The 15,284-nt window shown below is 37.6% G+C and overlaps 1 protein-coding gene across 3 annotated transcripts; it reads left to right on the top strand.

Annotated features, from left to right (window-relative positions):
- Positions 1–5,734: 5,734 nt before the first annotated feature.
- letm2 (leucine zipper-EF-hand containing transmembrane protein 2) lies at positions 5,735–14,260 on the top strand. 3 transcript variants are annotated; one of them, XM_047805014.1, is made up of 11 exons: positions 5,735–6,056; positions 6,710–6,775; positions 8,193–8,610; positions 8,829–8,972; positions 9,147–9,287; positions 9,508–9,711; positions 9,826–9,945; positions 10,310–10,429; positions 11,168–11,260; positions 11,632–11,694; positions 12,294–14,260. In XM_047805014.1, the coding sequence occupies exons 2-11, from the start codon at positions 6,729–6,731 to the stop codon at positions 12,345–12,347; spliced, it is 1,404 nt and encodes a 467-aa protein (XP_047660970.1). In that variant the 5' UTR covers positions 5,735–6,056; positions 6,710–6,728; the 3' UTR covers positions 12,348–14,260. The 3 variants fall into 3 exon arrangements, with proteins under 3 accessions (XP_047660970.1, XP_047660969.1, XP_047660971.1); XM_047805013.1 differs by having other exon boundaries at positions 6,707–6,775; XM_047805015.1 differs by having other exon boundaries at positions 6,707–6,775; positions 11,168–11,264.
- The last annotated feature ends 1,024 nt before the right edge of the window (positions 14,261–15,284 follow it).

Genomic DNA, 15,284 nt, shown 5'->3' with positions numbered 1-15,284 from the left:
AGTGTATGAAGGACAGTAGGATCATCGAGGGGCAGAGTTCAATAAAGAGACAGCTCTTGGAAAAGAGCTGTTAATGGTTAATAAAATGATTAGTATTACAATAAAAAGGGTGGATTTGTGGTTAACTTTGTTAACTTTTCTCAAGCTATTCTGGAAACTGTTCAAACTGATAGTGAATCATTCAAATTGATCAATCTGGCAACCGATATCCTAACCCTGATCTATCACTAATTTACCTGATCATGGCTGTCAGAGTGGCAGACCAAACTAGGTTAGCAGGATAAAGTTTTCCATATGAACGTAATTGATAAAATCCTCTTAGAAACTTATTACTTTGGACTAGAATACAGTTGGCAAATTTGACCATTAGATTGATCAGAAATAGTTTATCAGGGTTGCCAGATTGATAACGACCACCTAGATAGTAAACAACCTAATTTTGCAGGACTGCACTGATTATCATCTTATTAATTGATCACCCACGGTTGGTCAAACAGCTATCTAATGAAACGAATTAATGAGAGTGAATTAAATGAATTATTGAGAGTGAATTAAAATCTGTTGCCCTTAGAATACTCATGTACCTTGGATAGAATTGCGAAATTAACAAAGAGCATACAATTCCTGGAACGAACACTCTTAAATATGATATAGATTTAATGATAACATATGATTGGAATTTTTTTTTATAATTATTATGCATGATCTGGCAACACCGTTTAGCGCGAAATTGAGCTCTTCCTGATTGGCTACGCGACGTGGAGTGAAATGTATGATGGGATTTGTAGTTTTTGTTTTATTTCCCTGCTCCAGACTACACATGGTGCACGTTGACTCATCCCATGAGAAACATAATTTAATATGATAACATAATAGGCTGTAATTGTATAATGATATAATTATTTAATGCAGACATAGAGTACACTTTCCATTGAAATTGATTCTAAATGTAATTAGAATTTTTTCATGGATTAGACGTTTAACAACAGTGACTCATTGATCCAGATTTATTAGATTTGCTCTTTCATCTCAAAGCCACTGTTTTTCCAGTTAATACAAACAACATGCTTTTATCTCTCGATAAGTAAATAAATGAAGTTGTTATTTTATTGATTTAGTTCAAACTAATGTTATTTACTGAACACATACACCAGAGGAGGCAAGATAGTACGCTGATGTTATTAAAAATAATAATGTTGGGGTTATTACTGCTATTATTTACTTTATGGAATCATTTTTTTTATTCTGTTTTAGGTCTTATTTTTCTTCATCCAATTGACTCTTTACTCAATGATGAGGCACATGACAGTCAGCAAAGAAGTTTTTTCTTTTTTTAATTTTTACTAAAAAAATTTTTTGTAAATTCTTTTTATTGGTAGCATACATGAGTCATGTGATGATGAACATTAAAGTATCCTTTTTATTTTTACATAAACAACAAACAAAACAAACAGACAAAAACTCATCTTAATGTGTGCATTAGTTTTTATTAATCCATTTATAATTCATTTTATTATAATTTTTTTATTGGTAGCATGTGTGAGTCACATAAAAGTCAACATTAAACTATCCTCTTAAAAAAACCTTTCACTGAATGTTTTAAGTCATTAGATGCCTTAAAACACTGGTATATGCTGGTAAATGAAAATTATCATCAACAAAAAAAGCAGAGTTAGTTTTTTAAACAAGTTGTTAATGATTTTAATTTTGTAATTAACATGCCCTACTTTTTATTTAGTTTTTGTTACAATGTTATGCCTGGGAACATTTGTGTTATAAGTTACTATTGGATACTAATTCTAAAAACGCTAAATAAACATTTCCTTACAGAAAGACCATCACACACATCAGTGTAAATGAGTTGTTACTATAGAAATGAGAATGTTGCAGAACGAGCAGATTTAATCTAAACCTTGTACCCACCTTGTACTGTCATAGATTTTGACCAATCAGTCGAGAATTCAAAGGCACTGTGTTGTAAGTGAACCATATATGAATTAGAACTTTGCTAACATGTGCACAGAAGGTTAGATTAATAAAATGCATCATTAAGTTATTGTTCTTCTTTTTGTACTTATAAGAGTACAAAGAAATATTATTCTAAAAGATGTCAAAAAAAACCTATGCTACGTTCCCTAACGCTACGTTCACTCTATGAATGTACTACGAAGTTTCTAGTTCTGGTTGCCATAGTAACAACGTTTACTATAGTAACTATGTTTACTATGGCAACAAGCAGACAAAAGTCTGATTAGATTAGACTTAAACTAATCGAAAAGGTTTACATTACTGATTAGAACTTTGGTTGTGTGGTTTGTAATCAGTACCAACTTACATTTCTATCCAACACTGTTACACAGACAAAAAAAATTATATTCACAGCATTAGGCAGATGCCTTAATATCAAATCGCATCAAAAACATATCCAATAATTTGAATTAGGAAAACTGGGAATTCTGACGATGCCAGTGCTATGCATGCCCAAGACCAAAGGAAGTACAGTAAAGGTGTCTATATCATACATGTTGTGGTAAGGAATGAGCACTCTGCTTTCAATCACAGCAACACCAGCCAATCATCAGTGAGCTCATGGAGAGTAGATGGTGCATAAGCAGTAGTTTGACAAAGGGCTAGGAAATTGGCAGGTGAACAAAGTGGAGAGAAAATAGGGAAACAACAACAACAACAACCCATACCATGATAGATAGATAGATAGATAGATAGATAGATAGATAGATAGATAGATAGATAGATAGATAGATAGATAGATAGATAGATAGATAGGCAGGCAGGCAGGCAGGCAGGCAGACAGACAGACAGACAGACAGTCAGACAGACAGACAGACAGACAGAGAGATAGATAGATAGATAGATAGATAGATAGATAGATAGATAGATAGATAGATAGATAGATAGATAGATAGATAGATAGATAGATAGATAGAGTAATTGGTATAAAATATGTAACAGAATGTACAGGATGGAGCAGAAATGCAACGTGATTACAGATAGTGAAGTATTAGTATTAGTGAGACATCAGGGTCCTAGCAGTGTAGTGTAGAGTTCAGTAAGTTTATGGTTGTAGGGACAAATACGTGGGCTACAAATAAGTCAGGATCTAAGAGAGGATTTTAATTAGAACTCATTTAAGTGCTCATTGTGTCTTAGATGTTCAATCTTTGAAAACCGCTATTGCTGATTTGACATAAAGTCAGTGGAAATACCTCACACTGTCAAGTGCCTGAGCATTATTTAAGTGACAGTTTAAAACATCAGCATGTGCAACAGCAATCTCAGCACGTGTTTTACAGGCATGAGCTCTCTGTGTGTCTAACTTTAGAGGAATATGATCCATAACTATTAGCTCAAACCTGTGTACTGTACATATCAGTGTTTCTCTGCGCTGTCTGATGCAAGTGACTTGGGATTATCTGATGTGGCTGGTGTTTTAGGTGAGAAAACAGAACGCATATTGTCTAATAATAACTAAGGAGTCAACTCAAAAATTCAAAAGTCAACTCAAAAAAAGGAGAAATGGTTGGATAAAACATCTTCTTCTTCTTCAACTTTCGGCTTTTCACGTTAGGGGTCGCCACAGCGAATCACCTGTTTCCACCTAACTCTATCCTCGGCATCCTCTACTCTCACAACAATTACCTTCATGTCCCCTTTTAACACATCCATATATCTCCTCTTTGGCCTTCCTCTTGACCTCTTACCTGGCAGCTCCATCTCCAACATCCTTCTACCAATATAACCATCTCCCTTCTCTGCACATGTCCAAACCATCTCAATCTATCCTCTATGACCTTGTCCCCAAAACAGCCAATCTGAGCTGTCCCTCTGATCTGCTTCTTCCTAATTCTGTTCATCCTCATCACTCCTAAAAAGAACCTCAACATCCTTATCTCTGCCCTCTCCATCTCTGCCCCATGTCCTTTCCTCACTGCTATAGTATCAATCTGAAACATCAGCAACAATCTGAAAATGCAGCGAAAAACAATAATCACGAATTATATGAGAAGCCTTTGTTTCACGACTCAGGAAGTGTTTCATATTATCTACTGTGAGACTAAATATGACATATAGCAGAAAACATGAAAAACATGTTGTTTTTCAACATGAGATCATATTTGTATAGAAAATCAGACATTTGCAACCTGATGGGTCTCAAATGATCAGATGACCGCTGGGTTTGGTGAAAAACAGTTTGAAAAAACCTGTAATTTTCTCAGAGGAAAAAACATCAACATGGCTGACTTGAACAGAAATATTGTCATAGGAGAACCTGGAAAATAGAAAACTAATTCTAGACCCCATGTGAATTGAATCCTGTATGGATAGAACTTTTCAGCAAAAGTCATAAGTGATTACCCTGAGTGAGACAACCCAAAGATAGTCAAAGGACACGTTGCATAATCAAATTACAAAATACAGCAAAGCACAGATATAAGTGTAAGTTTTGTGGAATTTTATTTTTAGTTTAACAAAAGGATTACAACTTTATTCATTAACCCAGTACAGACTTACACAAACTAATGCATATCCATCTTTAAGTGTGTGTTTGTAATAGTTTGCCCCAGATGATACTATTTATACCATCAACACCATGTGATATAATACAGAAAAGTTTCATTTAGAAGATGTGGACATTAATAGATTTTAGTCCTCTAATCTGATATTACGAACCACTGCACACAATTATTCTAATTTCTTACTCAAACAACACTAGATAATAATCACTGACTTATCTATCAAAATCATTCTCAAAGAACTATTTGCAATTCTCAGAAAATCTTATCGGTAACATGACCGCTAGTTATTATTTAACAACAACAACAACAACAATAATAATGGTCCTCTTTAAACAAAAATCTGGTTTTATAGTTTATTGGTTTTAGTGCTTTAAATTTGCTTTATTTGACTAATATGAGATAAAAAATAATAATAAGAAAAAAAGAGATGACAAAAAAACTTTACACATTATAGTACAACATTATCATTAAACATTATCCATTTGGTCTAATTTCTCTCCAAATGTACAATACCCTACATAAAGTGAATTACAATTGAAAGATTTCTACAGACCCACGCTGAATCTGCCCTTTCTAATATGGCGGACGCACTGACGTATCGCGCTAACTAATATGGCATTTACTTTTTTCTTTCTAAACCTGTGCTATAGCTGAAAGCATGTCGTTAGAATGAGGACTGTTTCGTACTTGTAAAAACAGGGCATAATTACAGGGTGTTATTTGAACTTTCCACTTCTTGTAGGTTTAACGGTACTGAACATGAGTCAACGTGTGTGTGTGTGTGTGTGTGTGTGTGTGTGTGTGTGTGTGTGTGTGTGTGTGTGTGTGTGTTTTGTTGCTCTGGCAACAAAACACCGCCGTCTTGCGTATACTGATCGCAACCACCATTTTCAACAAAAACTGTGAAATGCGACACTTTACTATTTAACATTAGATCCCTGAACGGTTTTTGGACCGTTTTCTTCTCAAAACTGGCGCCGACGCTGATCTGAGATCAGGCACTCGGGTCTAGAATGTTTCCTTAGTTCTTGTGAGCGTTCCGGGTATCGCGTGTTAAGATCCGTGAAACGTTATTGGTCAATTGTCATATGTAGCACAAGTGATCATGAATTCTATTGGTTGTTATCCTGTCAATCCAAACCCCTCTTTTTCTCCTGACGTCAGAACCTCCTGACAGCCTATTGGCCAATCAGCACTCAGTACTTCACTCATCCGGGCATCCCAGCTGTTGCCATCGGTTCAGTAGATATGATGAGAGAAAGCGGCCTAGCTTCAGTCGTTCAAATTAACATCGGATTTATTTTCACCTCCGCTTTAATCAACTAAATATTACACTGGAGTATCTTTAGTGGAGTAATTAATGATCGTGAATGGCTCATTTCCTTATCAGAAGAATAGTTTTGGCTGCTGGACCGTGACCCTAGTAACGTTATTGCTTAAAGCTAAACTCCATTTTCCTCTCAGCTGAGTCAAATGATTTCCATCTAACTGACTTTTTAGGACACTCCAATTTTCAAACAGGTATTTATTCTTTTTTTTATGCAGTTTTCTCTGGTTGTATACAAACAATCACTAACGTTGCCGCATGTTTGGACGTTGGGTTGAATCCAGAATCGGTGTGTGTTCCCTATACAAGTGCTCTAGTTTTCGGGGAACACTAGTGCCTTCGTGTGCATTATCTAGTGTCTCTTATATCCAATTAGGACTCGGCTCCTCATCCGCGTCAGTATTGATTTGTTGAACCGATTCATGATGTTATTGAAAGCATTGTAAGAAATGTGCGATACAAATTTTCAGTTGTAATTGTTGTCTGTCGGTTGTCTCGGATAAGTTATTAGTGCTTTATGTAGAGCGTTGAGCGATTGTTTTGCGCATTATATGTAGGGAACTGGGAACCGATTCCCAAAATGACTCAACTTTGACTCTTGAGTTTTTCTTCAGTTGTTTATTGTTTTGAATTCCTGATATCAATTTCTTAGGTATTATTAGCAAGCTATGTGAGTGTGTTATAAAAGCAAGCAGCAATCTGACGCACGCACGTGCCCATAGAGTTATTTGGTGTCGTATGACTTTGCGACACTTCACCACAGCCGTGTGTTATTGTTGACATGAAACTGAGTGCTGCTTCACTGAGCTGATTCATTACCCTGGATTTGTTTTGGTGTTTTCAGCAGCGTGTGGTGTGTGACGATCATGGCCGTGTTCAGCTCCCAGGTGCTGCTCGCTGTCACAAAATCAAGGTGAGACGATTTTCAGAGCTTTTCAGAGATTTATTTTTGCTCTGACTTTGTGTTATGGCTGTGTTCTAATCTATTAATTTAGTCTTAAACAAGCCAAATGCCCTTGCTTTTAAATCTGTTTTGCATTGGGATTGTAAACCTGTGTTTAATCCCTTAACCTTAGGTCATTTTAACTTTATTGTCTCAAAGCTACACTGAACCTAAAGTAGAAAACAACACTGGGTTATTAATGTGTGCTTTTTTAAGAGCACATTTTTTTTTAAAAATAAAAGAAAGAAAGAAAGAAAGAGAGAGAACTTGTTTTGCAACCATTTTTAATTACTTCTCAGGTCAAAGCAATTTAAAACAGGTTTGTGTGTGTTTAGGCTGTATTAGTTAGGGTAGTTGCAGTGCGCTTATTGCGAATGATTCATGAATTATAAACTAGATGTTTAAAATCAGTGTTTCGTGGTGCTGCAAGGCTGCATGTCATTTCTGAGCCACCTGAACAATAGACTTGTTGAAACTACATAAAGTTCATGACCTAACGTGAATCCAAATGAGGATGTGAGCAGTTATCGAAATTCCTCTGCATAAGAGCATCTTCCAAATGGTGGAGACGGCAAACTCTTGCGAGATACTAATGAGTCTTCTCCAGCTGTCATTTAAAGCAATTTGTATCTTTTACCAGTAAAGAAGTGATCTAATAAATAACTCGGATACAGACGAAAATGGTCTTGTAGCTATTACTAATAAGAGAATAATAATAATAAAGGAAGCTATGTGTATCTAAAAATACTACAGACACAGATGCATCTCTTTAAGACTGAACATATCTGAAAAAAGTTCTTTGGTATGAATGGGGTTCTGCTTTTAAATTTCTTAGCTTTTCATCTCAAATCCCAAAGTTGAGTAAAATTAGAGCTATGAAACACACCAGTTGAGAGACATGTATAATGTTGGCTGTAGGTTGCACAATGGATCAAGAACATTTATGCATTTTTTCAGGAAAAAAATTCTGATTAATGATTTGTGTGCGCTAGGCACAGTTACTCAGTGAGTAACATACAAAAATATACAGTAAGATGAAAAATGTTGGTTATTGTTTTCCTTTAACACAGTGATTTTTGCTGTTTTTACTGTTGTAGTGTTTTTACTTTTGGATGCTTTCAGTTTTGCTTTCAGTTTTGTTTAATGTTGCATGTGGGAATCCCCTATAACTATTACTGATCCCAGTGTGCTGGGGTTTTAAATAACAGGAAAGATCATACAGTTCCCGTCGTTGCTCCACCTCGTGGATGATTTATTTTTATATATCTTGAAATATTTTTAAAAAATTAAATTGGATTTCTTATAATATTAAAAACTGGAACACCTATTAGCCTTAGTAAACGGCTATAATTGATTGTTTTTGTCAACTCATTTTTTTTCTTGTCAGGGGATCATACTTGCTCTCCAAAAGCCATGGCTGTTCCCCTCTTTCCTTTTCCTCTATACGTTATCACATCGCCACGTCGGATCTCTCATCGTTCAGTCCTCCCAGACCCCTCTGCCTTCACATACCCCGCAAAACCAACCCACAGACTTTTTTCATCCCCGCTCGGACCCTTCACTCCTCCTGCGTCTGGCTCCAGGAAGTGAAGAAATCCCCCGCTGAAGGCGAACAGGTGAATGCTGATGTCATTCCCGAGCACACTAAAGCTGTGGCACGTAAATCTCTGGGCCAGAGAGTGCTGGACGAGCTGAAGCATTACTACCACGGCTTCCGGCTGCTGGGAATCGATACGAAGATTGCCGGACGCATGGTGTGGAGGTTGCTGCATGGACAACAGCTCACCCGCAGGGAACGGAGGCGGGTACGTTCTGGGCAATTTACACATGCAAAGACTCTGTTAGTAATTAAAGCTGTATAGCTGTTGTCTAGCAATAATTCAAACTTGCAGTGACCTCTCGTGAAGAGCTTTTACTTACCTGTGTGGAAGCACCATAGATAACAAAGACTAGAATATGAATTATCCCATCATGCTTTGTTTAACGTCTAATGCCAAGCTGTTTCCCCCCCTTTCCTTTGCAGCTGATGAGGACCTGTGCAGACTTGTTCCGTCTTGTCCCTTTCATGGTGTTCATCATTGTCCCCTTCATGGAGTTCCTGCTTCCTGTCTTCCTGAAGCTCTTCCCTGAAATGCTTCCCTCTACTTTCGAGACAGAGACCAAGAAGGCAAGTATTAAATAATCCGATTTGGGCTGTCAGTCTGAATCCAGCTTGAAATGATGTGAGCCTGAGGAGCTTCCTACTAAATAAAGCATTAATAAAAAAATAGTCTGTGTCTTGTTTCAAGCTGGAGCATGAGGATGAGAGTGTGTCATTTATAATCTTTAACTGTTGCTAAAGGAGGAGAAGCAGAAGAAGGGACTTGCAGCTAAACTGGAGCTGGCGAAGTTTCTGCAGGAGACGATCTCCGAGATGGCCCTTAGAAACAAAGCGGCCGTGGGAGGAGACGAGACCCAGAAGTTCTCTACTTATGTGCAGCAGGTACGAGAACTGAAGTCATAAAGTGAAACGAGACAAACTTTGTTTTCTTCTCTGTCCATTTACGTTTTTATACTTTTGGTAGTATAGGAAGTAGAATGATTAGGTTTATGTATGAGGATAATCAAGACAGTGCAAATAACACCCGTTTTTAATATTACCCCAAACATGACTTATGGCTGTTCTTAAAGAGTTTCTCTGCCCCTCTGTTTGCTCTGTCCAGGTGAGACATACTGGCGAGCAGCCCACTACAAAAGACATCGTGAAATTCTCCAAGCTTTTCGAAGACGAACTGACCCTGGAGCACTTGGAGCGCCCGCAGCTAGTGGCTCTGTGTAAATTGCTGGAGCTGCAGCCCATCGGCACCAACAATCTTCTGCGCTTTCAGCTCATGATGCAGCTGCGTACCATCAAAACTGATGATGAGGTAACGAGTGATTGGTGTTTGTGTGCCTGCAGTTCATGACCTGTAACAGAGCTGATAAAATGTCTGTGCAGTGTTTAATACTGTATCCCGTTTCCCTCCCCTGTGTATGTGTAGATGATTTCTAAGGAAGGGGTTTCAGCGATGTCCGTAGCAGAGCTTCAGTCTGCGTGTAGGAGTCGAGGGATGAGAGCTCTCGGTCTTAGCACAGATCAGCTGCGAGAACAACTCCAGCAGGTACAACTTCAAACACAGCAGCTCTGTAATGAGGCAGATAAACAGCTCTTGTGTCTCGTTTTATAAAACTGAGCAATTGAGGATCGAAGGCCTTGTTCAGCTTGTTGGACCTTGGATTTAAACTCTAAACCATCTGATCTGTAGTCCACTAAGCTACTGTGTCTGTGTGTCTGTCTGTCTGTCTATGAATGTGTGTCTGTCTTGTCTGTTCCATTAATGAACGCAGTGGGAGTAGATATTTAGTACAGTTTTTCTACTTTTTTTAATAAACTAGATTGGCACTACACTCAGTATTTTCAATTCTGTAATGTCTTTGCCTGAAAAGATCTGCACAATGATTACCATCCTGTGTTGTGTGTTGCAGTGGCTGGATCTGCACTTGAAAGAAAACGTTCCTCCATCTTTGCTGCTGCTTTCCAGAGCCATGTACCTTACAGAACTCAAACCCAAAGCTCCTGTTATTCCTCCTGTGCCCAAACTGGAGGTACATTACATTTTAAAAAGCAACTCCAAAGACGTTTTGATGGCATTTACATACACACACACATCACTGACAGGGAACAGAACATTTTTGGTGTATGTTTTCCCCTTAAAGAGAGATGCAGGAGGAGTGACTACATAAAGCTCACAGGAAAAAACTATAAATGTACCTATATACAGTGAGAGTACAATCTCCCACGGCATTTTATTTATTTTAAAGGCATTCATGGTTCAAGCTGGTGGTGACCATCTACACCGATGTCATGTGAAGACAATACTATACACTGCTGCGTTCAACAAAATCTTGGAATTTTCGGACCTCTGATTAGGGAAAATCAAAGAAAACCCTACACTTGTCATTTCTACTTAGGACCTCTAAACACCAGAAGTGTCCTAAATGCTGGCATGCAAAAGAAAAATGAGTTCAGCAAGCCAATTCAGAGCGATGTGGCTGCATTAGAAATAAAGAACATCACACACAATTATTTCCTGTAAATCAAATCTTTCTGATTCAAACTGTTCCAGAAAGCAGTCACTTTGACTCATATCTGTAGTGTAATATATATATATATATATATATATATATAGGGAACGTTTCCTGATTTAGACTGGTTCTGGTCTTTGGCTGGCGCGCGCACACACACACACACACACACACACAGAGGACTGATCAGATGTTTCCAAGTTCAGCTGAGTGTTATGTAATGTGACCTGTGTGTGTGTGTGTGTGTGTGTGTAATAGAAATCTCCTGTTGAGAGTGAATCTACAGCAAAGTCCCTTTCCTCCTCTGGGGAAATGCTGATTGACTCTGCCCCAGTCATCAAGGATAGGAAGGTTAGTAAGTATGATGTTCCTTTCAGTATTTGTGAGTGGATTCCTATAGATAGGCCCCTAATCGCATGGTAATTGTAAAAGAGAAATAGCAAAACACTTGTTCTTCACACGCCTAGCTTAGCCTTCCTCAGCAGGAGCCTTGACCCAAAGTACTGTGAAAAACCCAGTGCTGCTCGTGCAAAAGTTTGGTTTCATGGTGCAGGATGTAGTTTTTTTTTTTTTGTTTTTTTTTTGCTAGGATTTAATATAAGGGCTGTAAAGGTTATAAGGATCTGTTGATGTCACAGATACTGAATGTAATTGAATGTGTTTTGTGCATTTTGCTCTCAATGTTCATATAATATGAGATTAACACATTTTCTGTGTGCCAGGCGGAGGAATTGGCGGACAAACATGACTTGGAGATGCCATCACCAGAGGCTCAGTTAATTCATGTAAGTGTGTGTGTGTGTGTGTGTGTGTGTGTGTGTGTGTGTGTTATAATTTCACCCCATGCATCAGGATTTCTGTATTATATCTACCCAAATCCACACAATCCACTCTCTGTGATCTGGGCGACGCTGGTAACTCCGCTGTAACCTGCTGGAGGAGGACAGAAATAGAATCAAAGATGTGTTTATCATTAACTGTTGCTTTGTGCCTGGTCATTTCCAAGGGAACAGCAGCTTTAGTCACATGAACCAGAAGCCTTTCATTTCTACTCCTCACCACTAATGTCCACTAATCGCTGTCTCTCTCTCATGCTCGCTTGCGCTGTCTCTCTCTCATGCTCGCTTGCGCTGTCTCTCTCTCATGCTCGCTTGCGCTGTCTCTCTCTCATGCTCGCTTGCGCTGTCTCTCTCTCATGCTCGCTTGCGCTCTCTCTCATGCTTGCGCTCATGCTCTCTCTCTCTCATACTTGTGTGCCCTCTCTCTCTCACACTCTCTCACTCTCTCATGCTCACGCGCTCTCTCTCTCTTTCATGCTCGTGCGCTCTCGATCTCTCTCTGTATGTAGCCCATCCTCATTATCTTTTTCCTTTTTTTTTTTCAGGCTAAAGGTGCAGAACTGGCACAGAAATCCAAGATGAGTGCTAATGGACTTTGACAGGCTTCTTCTGGAAATTTCTAACTGTACTTCATCATCTGCCATGCCAGCCATGAGTGCACTCACTCACTTGATGGCACACACACGCGTACACACTCCAGGATCCCGGCGGTAGACTCTGAAGTGTCCCTGCCCTCCTCCAGTGCTCCATGGCCTTTTTTTTTTCTTTCTTCTTCCCAGTTTACAAACCAGAGAAATAGAACCACGTCGGTTCATTTTATGTACATTTGTAAATAAAATGTAAAATATTACCTGCATATTATAAATATTATGAAGACGTGATCCTCATTTGGTCACGTAACTGTGCCATATTTCATCTATACTGCTGAGAATCAGTCATGCTGTTTAGTGCAGGCAGGTCACGTTTGGTTTCCTATACAAATGGAACATGAAGTTGACTGAATCCTGTTGTATGGAATCCTTAGGCACCGGAAGATGAAATAAACCAGCTTTCACCCGTGTGCTAGACTTTTCAGTCCCGTTTGTGAGTTTGTATATGTTAGTGCGATCATAAAAAGACTTTATTTTTTTGTAATGGAAACTAAGCAGCAGTCTTTTACACTAAATAAAGATCAGTGTTTGTATATTAACTGAAGTATGTAAATCAATTGATAACTCCTGAGTATTCGTTGCTACTTTAAAGCCCTAATCAGGAGTCTTGTAAAAATGAAATGTAGCATTTTATTTTCCTGTTTGGAGAAATATGTATTTGTTTATTTGTCGTCGTCGTCCCCCCCTTCCCCCCGAGTCGGTTAAAGCTTTATATATTTGTTTGTTTCATTGCCAGATTAGATGAGCAGTCAGTGAACTAGTGGAGTCCTACTGCTCTGGCTGAAATCTTTTTATATATATATATATTACACTGTATGTACTACTACAACTATACCTAAAAATATAATCTATATTTCTATCAATCTGTATAATTTGTTAAAATGTTTCTGATATAAAAATTTAACTCGAATTATTGATTATTTGAAAAAACAAATTTTGTTTGTTTACTGTGGTGTGTCTTAGCACTAAATTGAGAAGTATTTGGAGATGATGGTGAAACCCGGTATGTGGCTGTTGCCAGTCTTTGTCGCCTCATTGGGGCTTTAAAGAAAGACCTGTTACTGTTCCTGGAGAAACGTGTACTTCATTTATACTTTTTTTTAAAAATTCATTTAGTATGTAGAGTTTCATTTCCAATGCAGTGCAGTGACACTTATGTGTTTTTATGCCTGTAGGTTAAATATGAGCTATAACACTGTATGATCCCAGATGAGTGTCATCACGTTTCTAGATCACAGATATTGTGTTGAATATTTAATAAAGTGCATCAGCTCAGTCTGATGATTGTGCCTGTTGGCGTAGACTAATGAGCAGACTTTGATTAGCAGCTTGGCGGTGTGTGAGACCTGCATTGTGTTATGGCGAATGCTGATAAGTGTGGCGGAATAGTGAGGGACCTCAGACGTGGATTGTATACAAGGTTTATAGAGTTTCATGAGTCTCTACATTTAACCTAACATCATGCTCATATCATTTTAACTGCTGTGTTAAATTGATGGTTTGTTTTTATTTCCTGACAGTTTGAGTTGGACCTTCATGCCTTTTCATTTGGTGCAGATTAAAACTCAATGCCTTTCATTTGGTATTTTTCTGTTATATTGTTATATTCTCTGTGTCTGGAATATTTAAGGTGCTCATGTCCTGCCCTGTTTTTTTTAATGTTTTAACAACCTTGTCAACTTCCCCACATTAAAAATGTGCATCCCGTGTGCCTTGTGACTGATTATCTTATCAGGATGCCGACTAAATAGCAGATCATTAAACAGTTTGTGATGTAGATTTCCATCCAGGGGAAGTCAACTGTGGTGTTAAAGGGTTGAAAGGCAGGTGAAAAAAAAATAAATCAGCTTCAAACAGTGTGATACTGAGGCTCTGTGTGTTGCTTTGTTCTGTACAGATTAGATAATCATGATTATGAAGCTTTGTATTAAAATAATAATAAGAAAAACATCAGAAGGTCATGATTTCAAATCCCAGGCCCACCATGCTGCTCCTGAGCAAGGCTCTTAACCTTCAATTGCTTAGTTGTATAAATTGAAATAAAATGTAAGTCACTCTGGATACAGGCATCTGCTAAATGCCATAAATGTAAATCTAAAAATCACTGATTCCATTAAAACAGTTATTCAAGTATTAAGTAATTAGTAAAGCCCAATTCTTTATTAAAACAGTAATTAGATTCAAGTTGACAGTTATAGTATATTTAATAATGACTGATTTTCTCCATCACAGACTCTTTGGATGTGCTCCACATATCCCGCTTTATGAACTGTATGATGTTTATTAGAAATCAAGGTATAGGATAAAATCCTTAGGAAGCACGAGGAAGGTGCATCACATTCAGTAAAGTCAACTATGGAATTAATTCACATTGATTTTTCTATTTATGTCTTTGCAAACACTTTGGCCATTGGTTACTACTTGTGAAAATGAAGGAAAATGTGCATTATTTGTGGAACCCAGAACTGGCAGCATGTATCATTAGCTGTGTTGAAAATTATAAAAAATCCTACCAGTTTCTTAATTTATCTAAAACATGACTGGAATAAGATGTTTAAACGATTTACATGAAGTATTTTCAGCATAATCGGTTACTGCATAAGCTTTTTGAAGTACAACTCTCTCATATATAACAATTAGAAAACAAAATGAATTCAATGTCAAGCAGTTCCAGGATAAATTTTACATTTGCCAGACACCCTTATATAGAGTGACTTACATTATTTTTTTCAGCTTATACAACTGAGCATTATACAATTGAGCATCCCTTTCCTTTTTGGTAAGAAGTCTGGCTGAGCAACAAACAACTAAATATTCATTTTTTTTTACTGAATTCATTATTATTATTATTATTATTATTATTATTATTATTATTATTATTATTAT

Source organism: Tachysurus fulvidraco, chromosome 20 (assembly GCF_022655615.1).
Source record: "Tachysurus fulvidraco isolate hzauxx_2018 chromosome 20, HZAU_PFXX_2.0, whole genome shotgun sequence".
Classification (NCBI taxonomy): Eukaryota; Metazoa; Chordata; class Actinopteri; order Siluriformes; family Bagridae; genus Tachysurus; species Tachysurus fulvidraco.
This window is presented reverse-complemented; position numbering and strand designations above follow the sequence as displayed.

What these genes read in the sequence shown, in the direction of transcription:
- letm2 (XM_047805014.1), top strand. Translation starts at nt 6,729, where the DNA reads ATGGCCGTGTTCAGCTCCCAGGTGCTGCTCGCTGTCACAAAATCAAG. An exon ending in TCGAGACAGAGACCAAGAAG is followed by an intron (nt 8,973 to 9,146) that starts GCAAGTATTAAA and finishes CTGTTGCTAAAG; the next exon opens with GAGGAGAAGCAGAAGAAGGG. An exon ending in CAGAGGCTCAGTTAATTCAT is followed by an intron (nt 11,695 to 12,293) that starts GTAAGTGTGTGT and finishes TTTTTTTTTCAG; the next exon opens with GCTAAAGGTGCAGAACTGGC.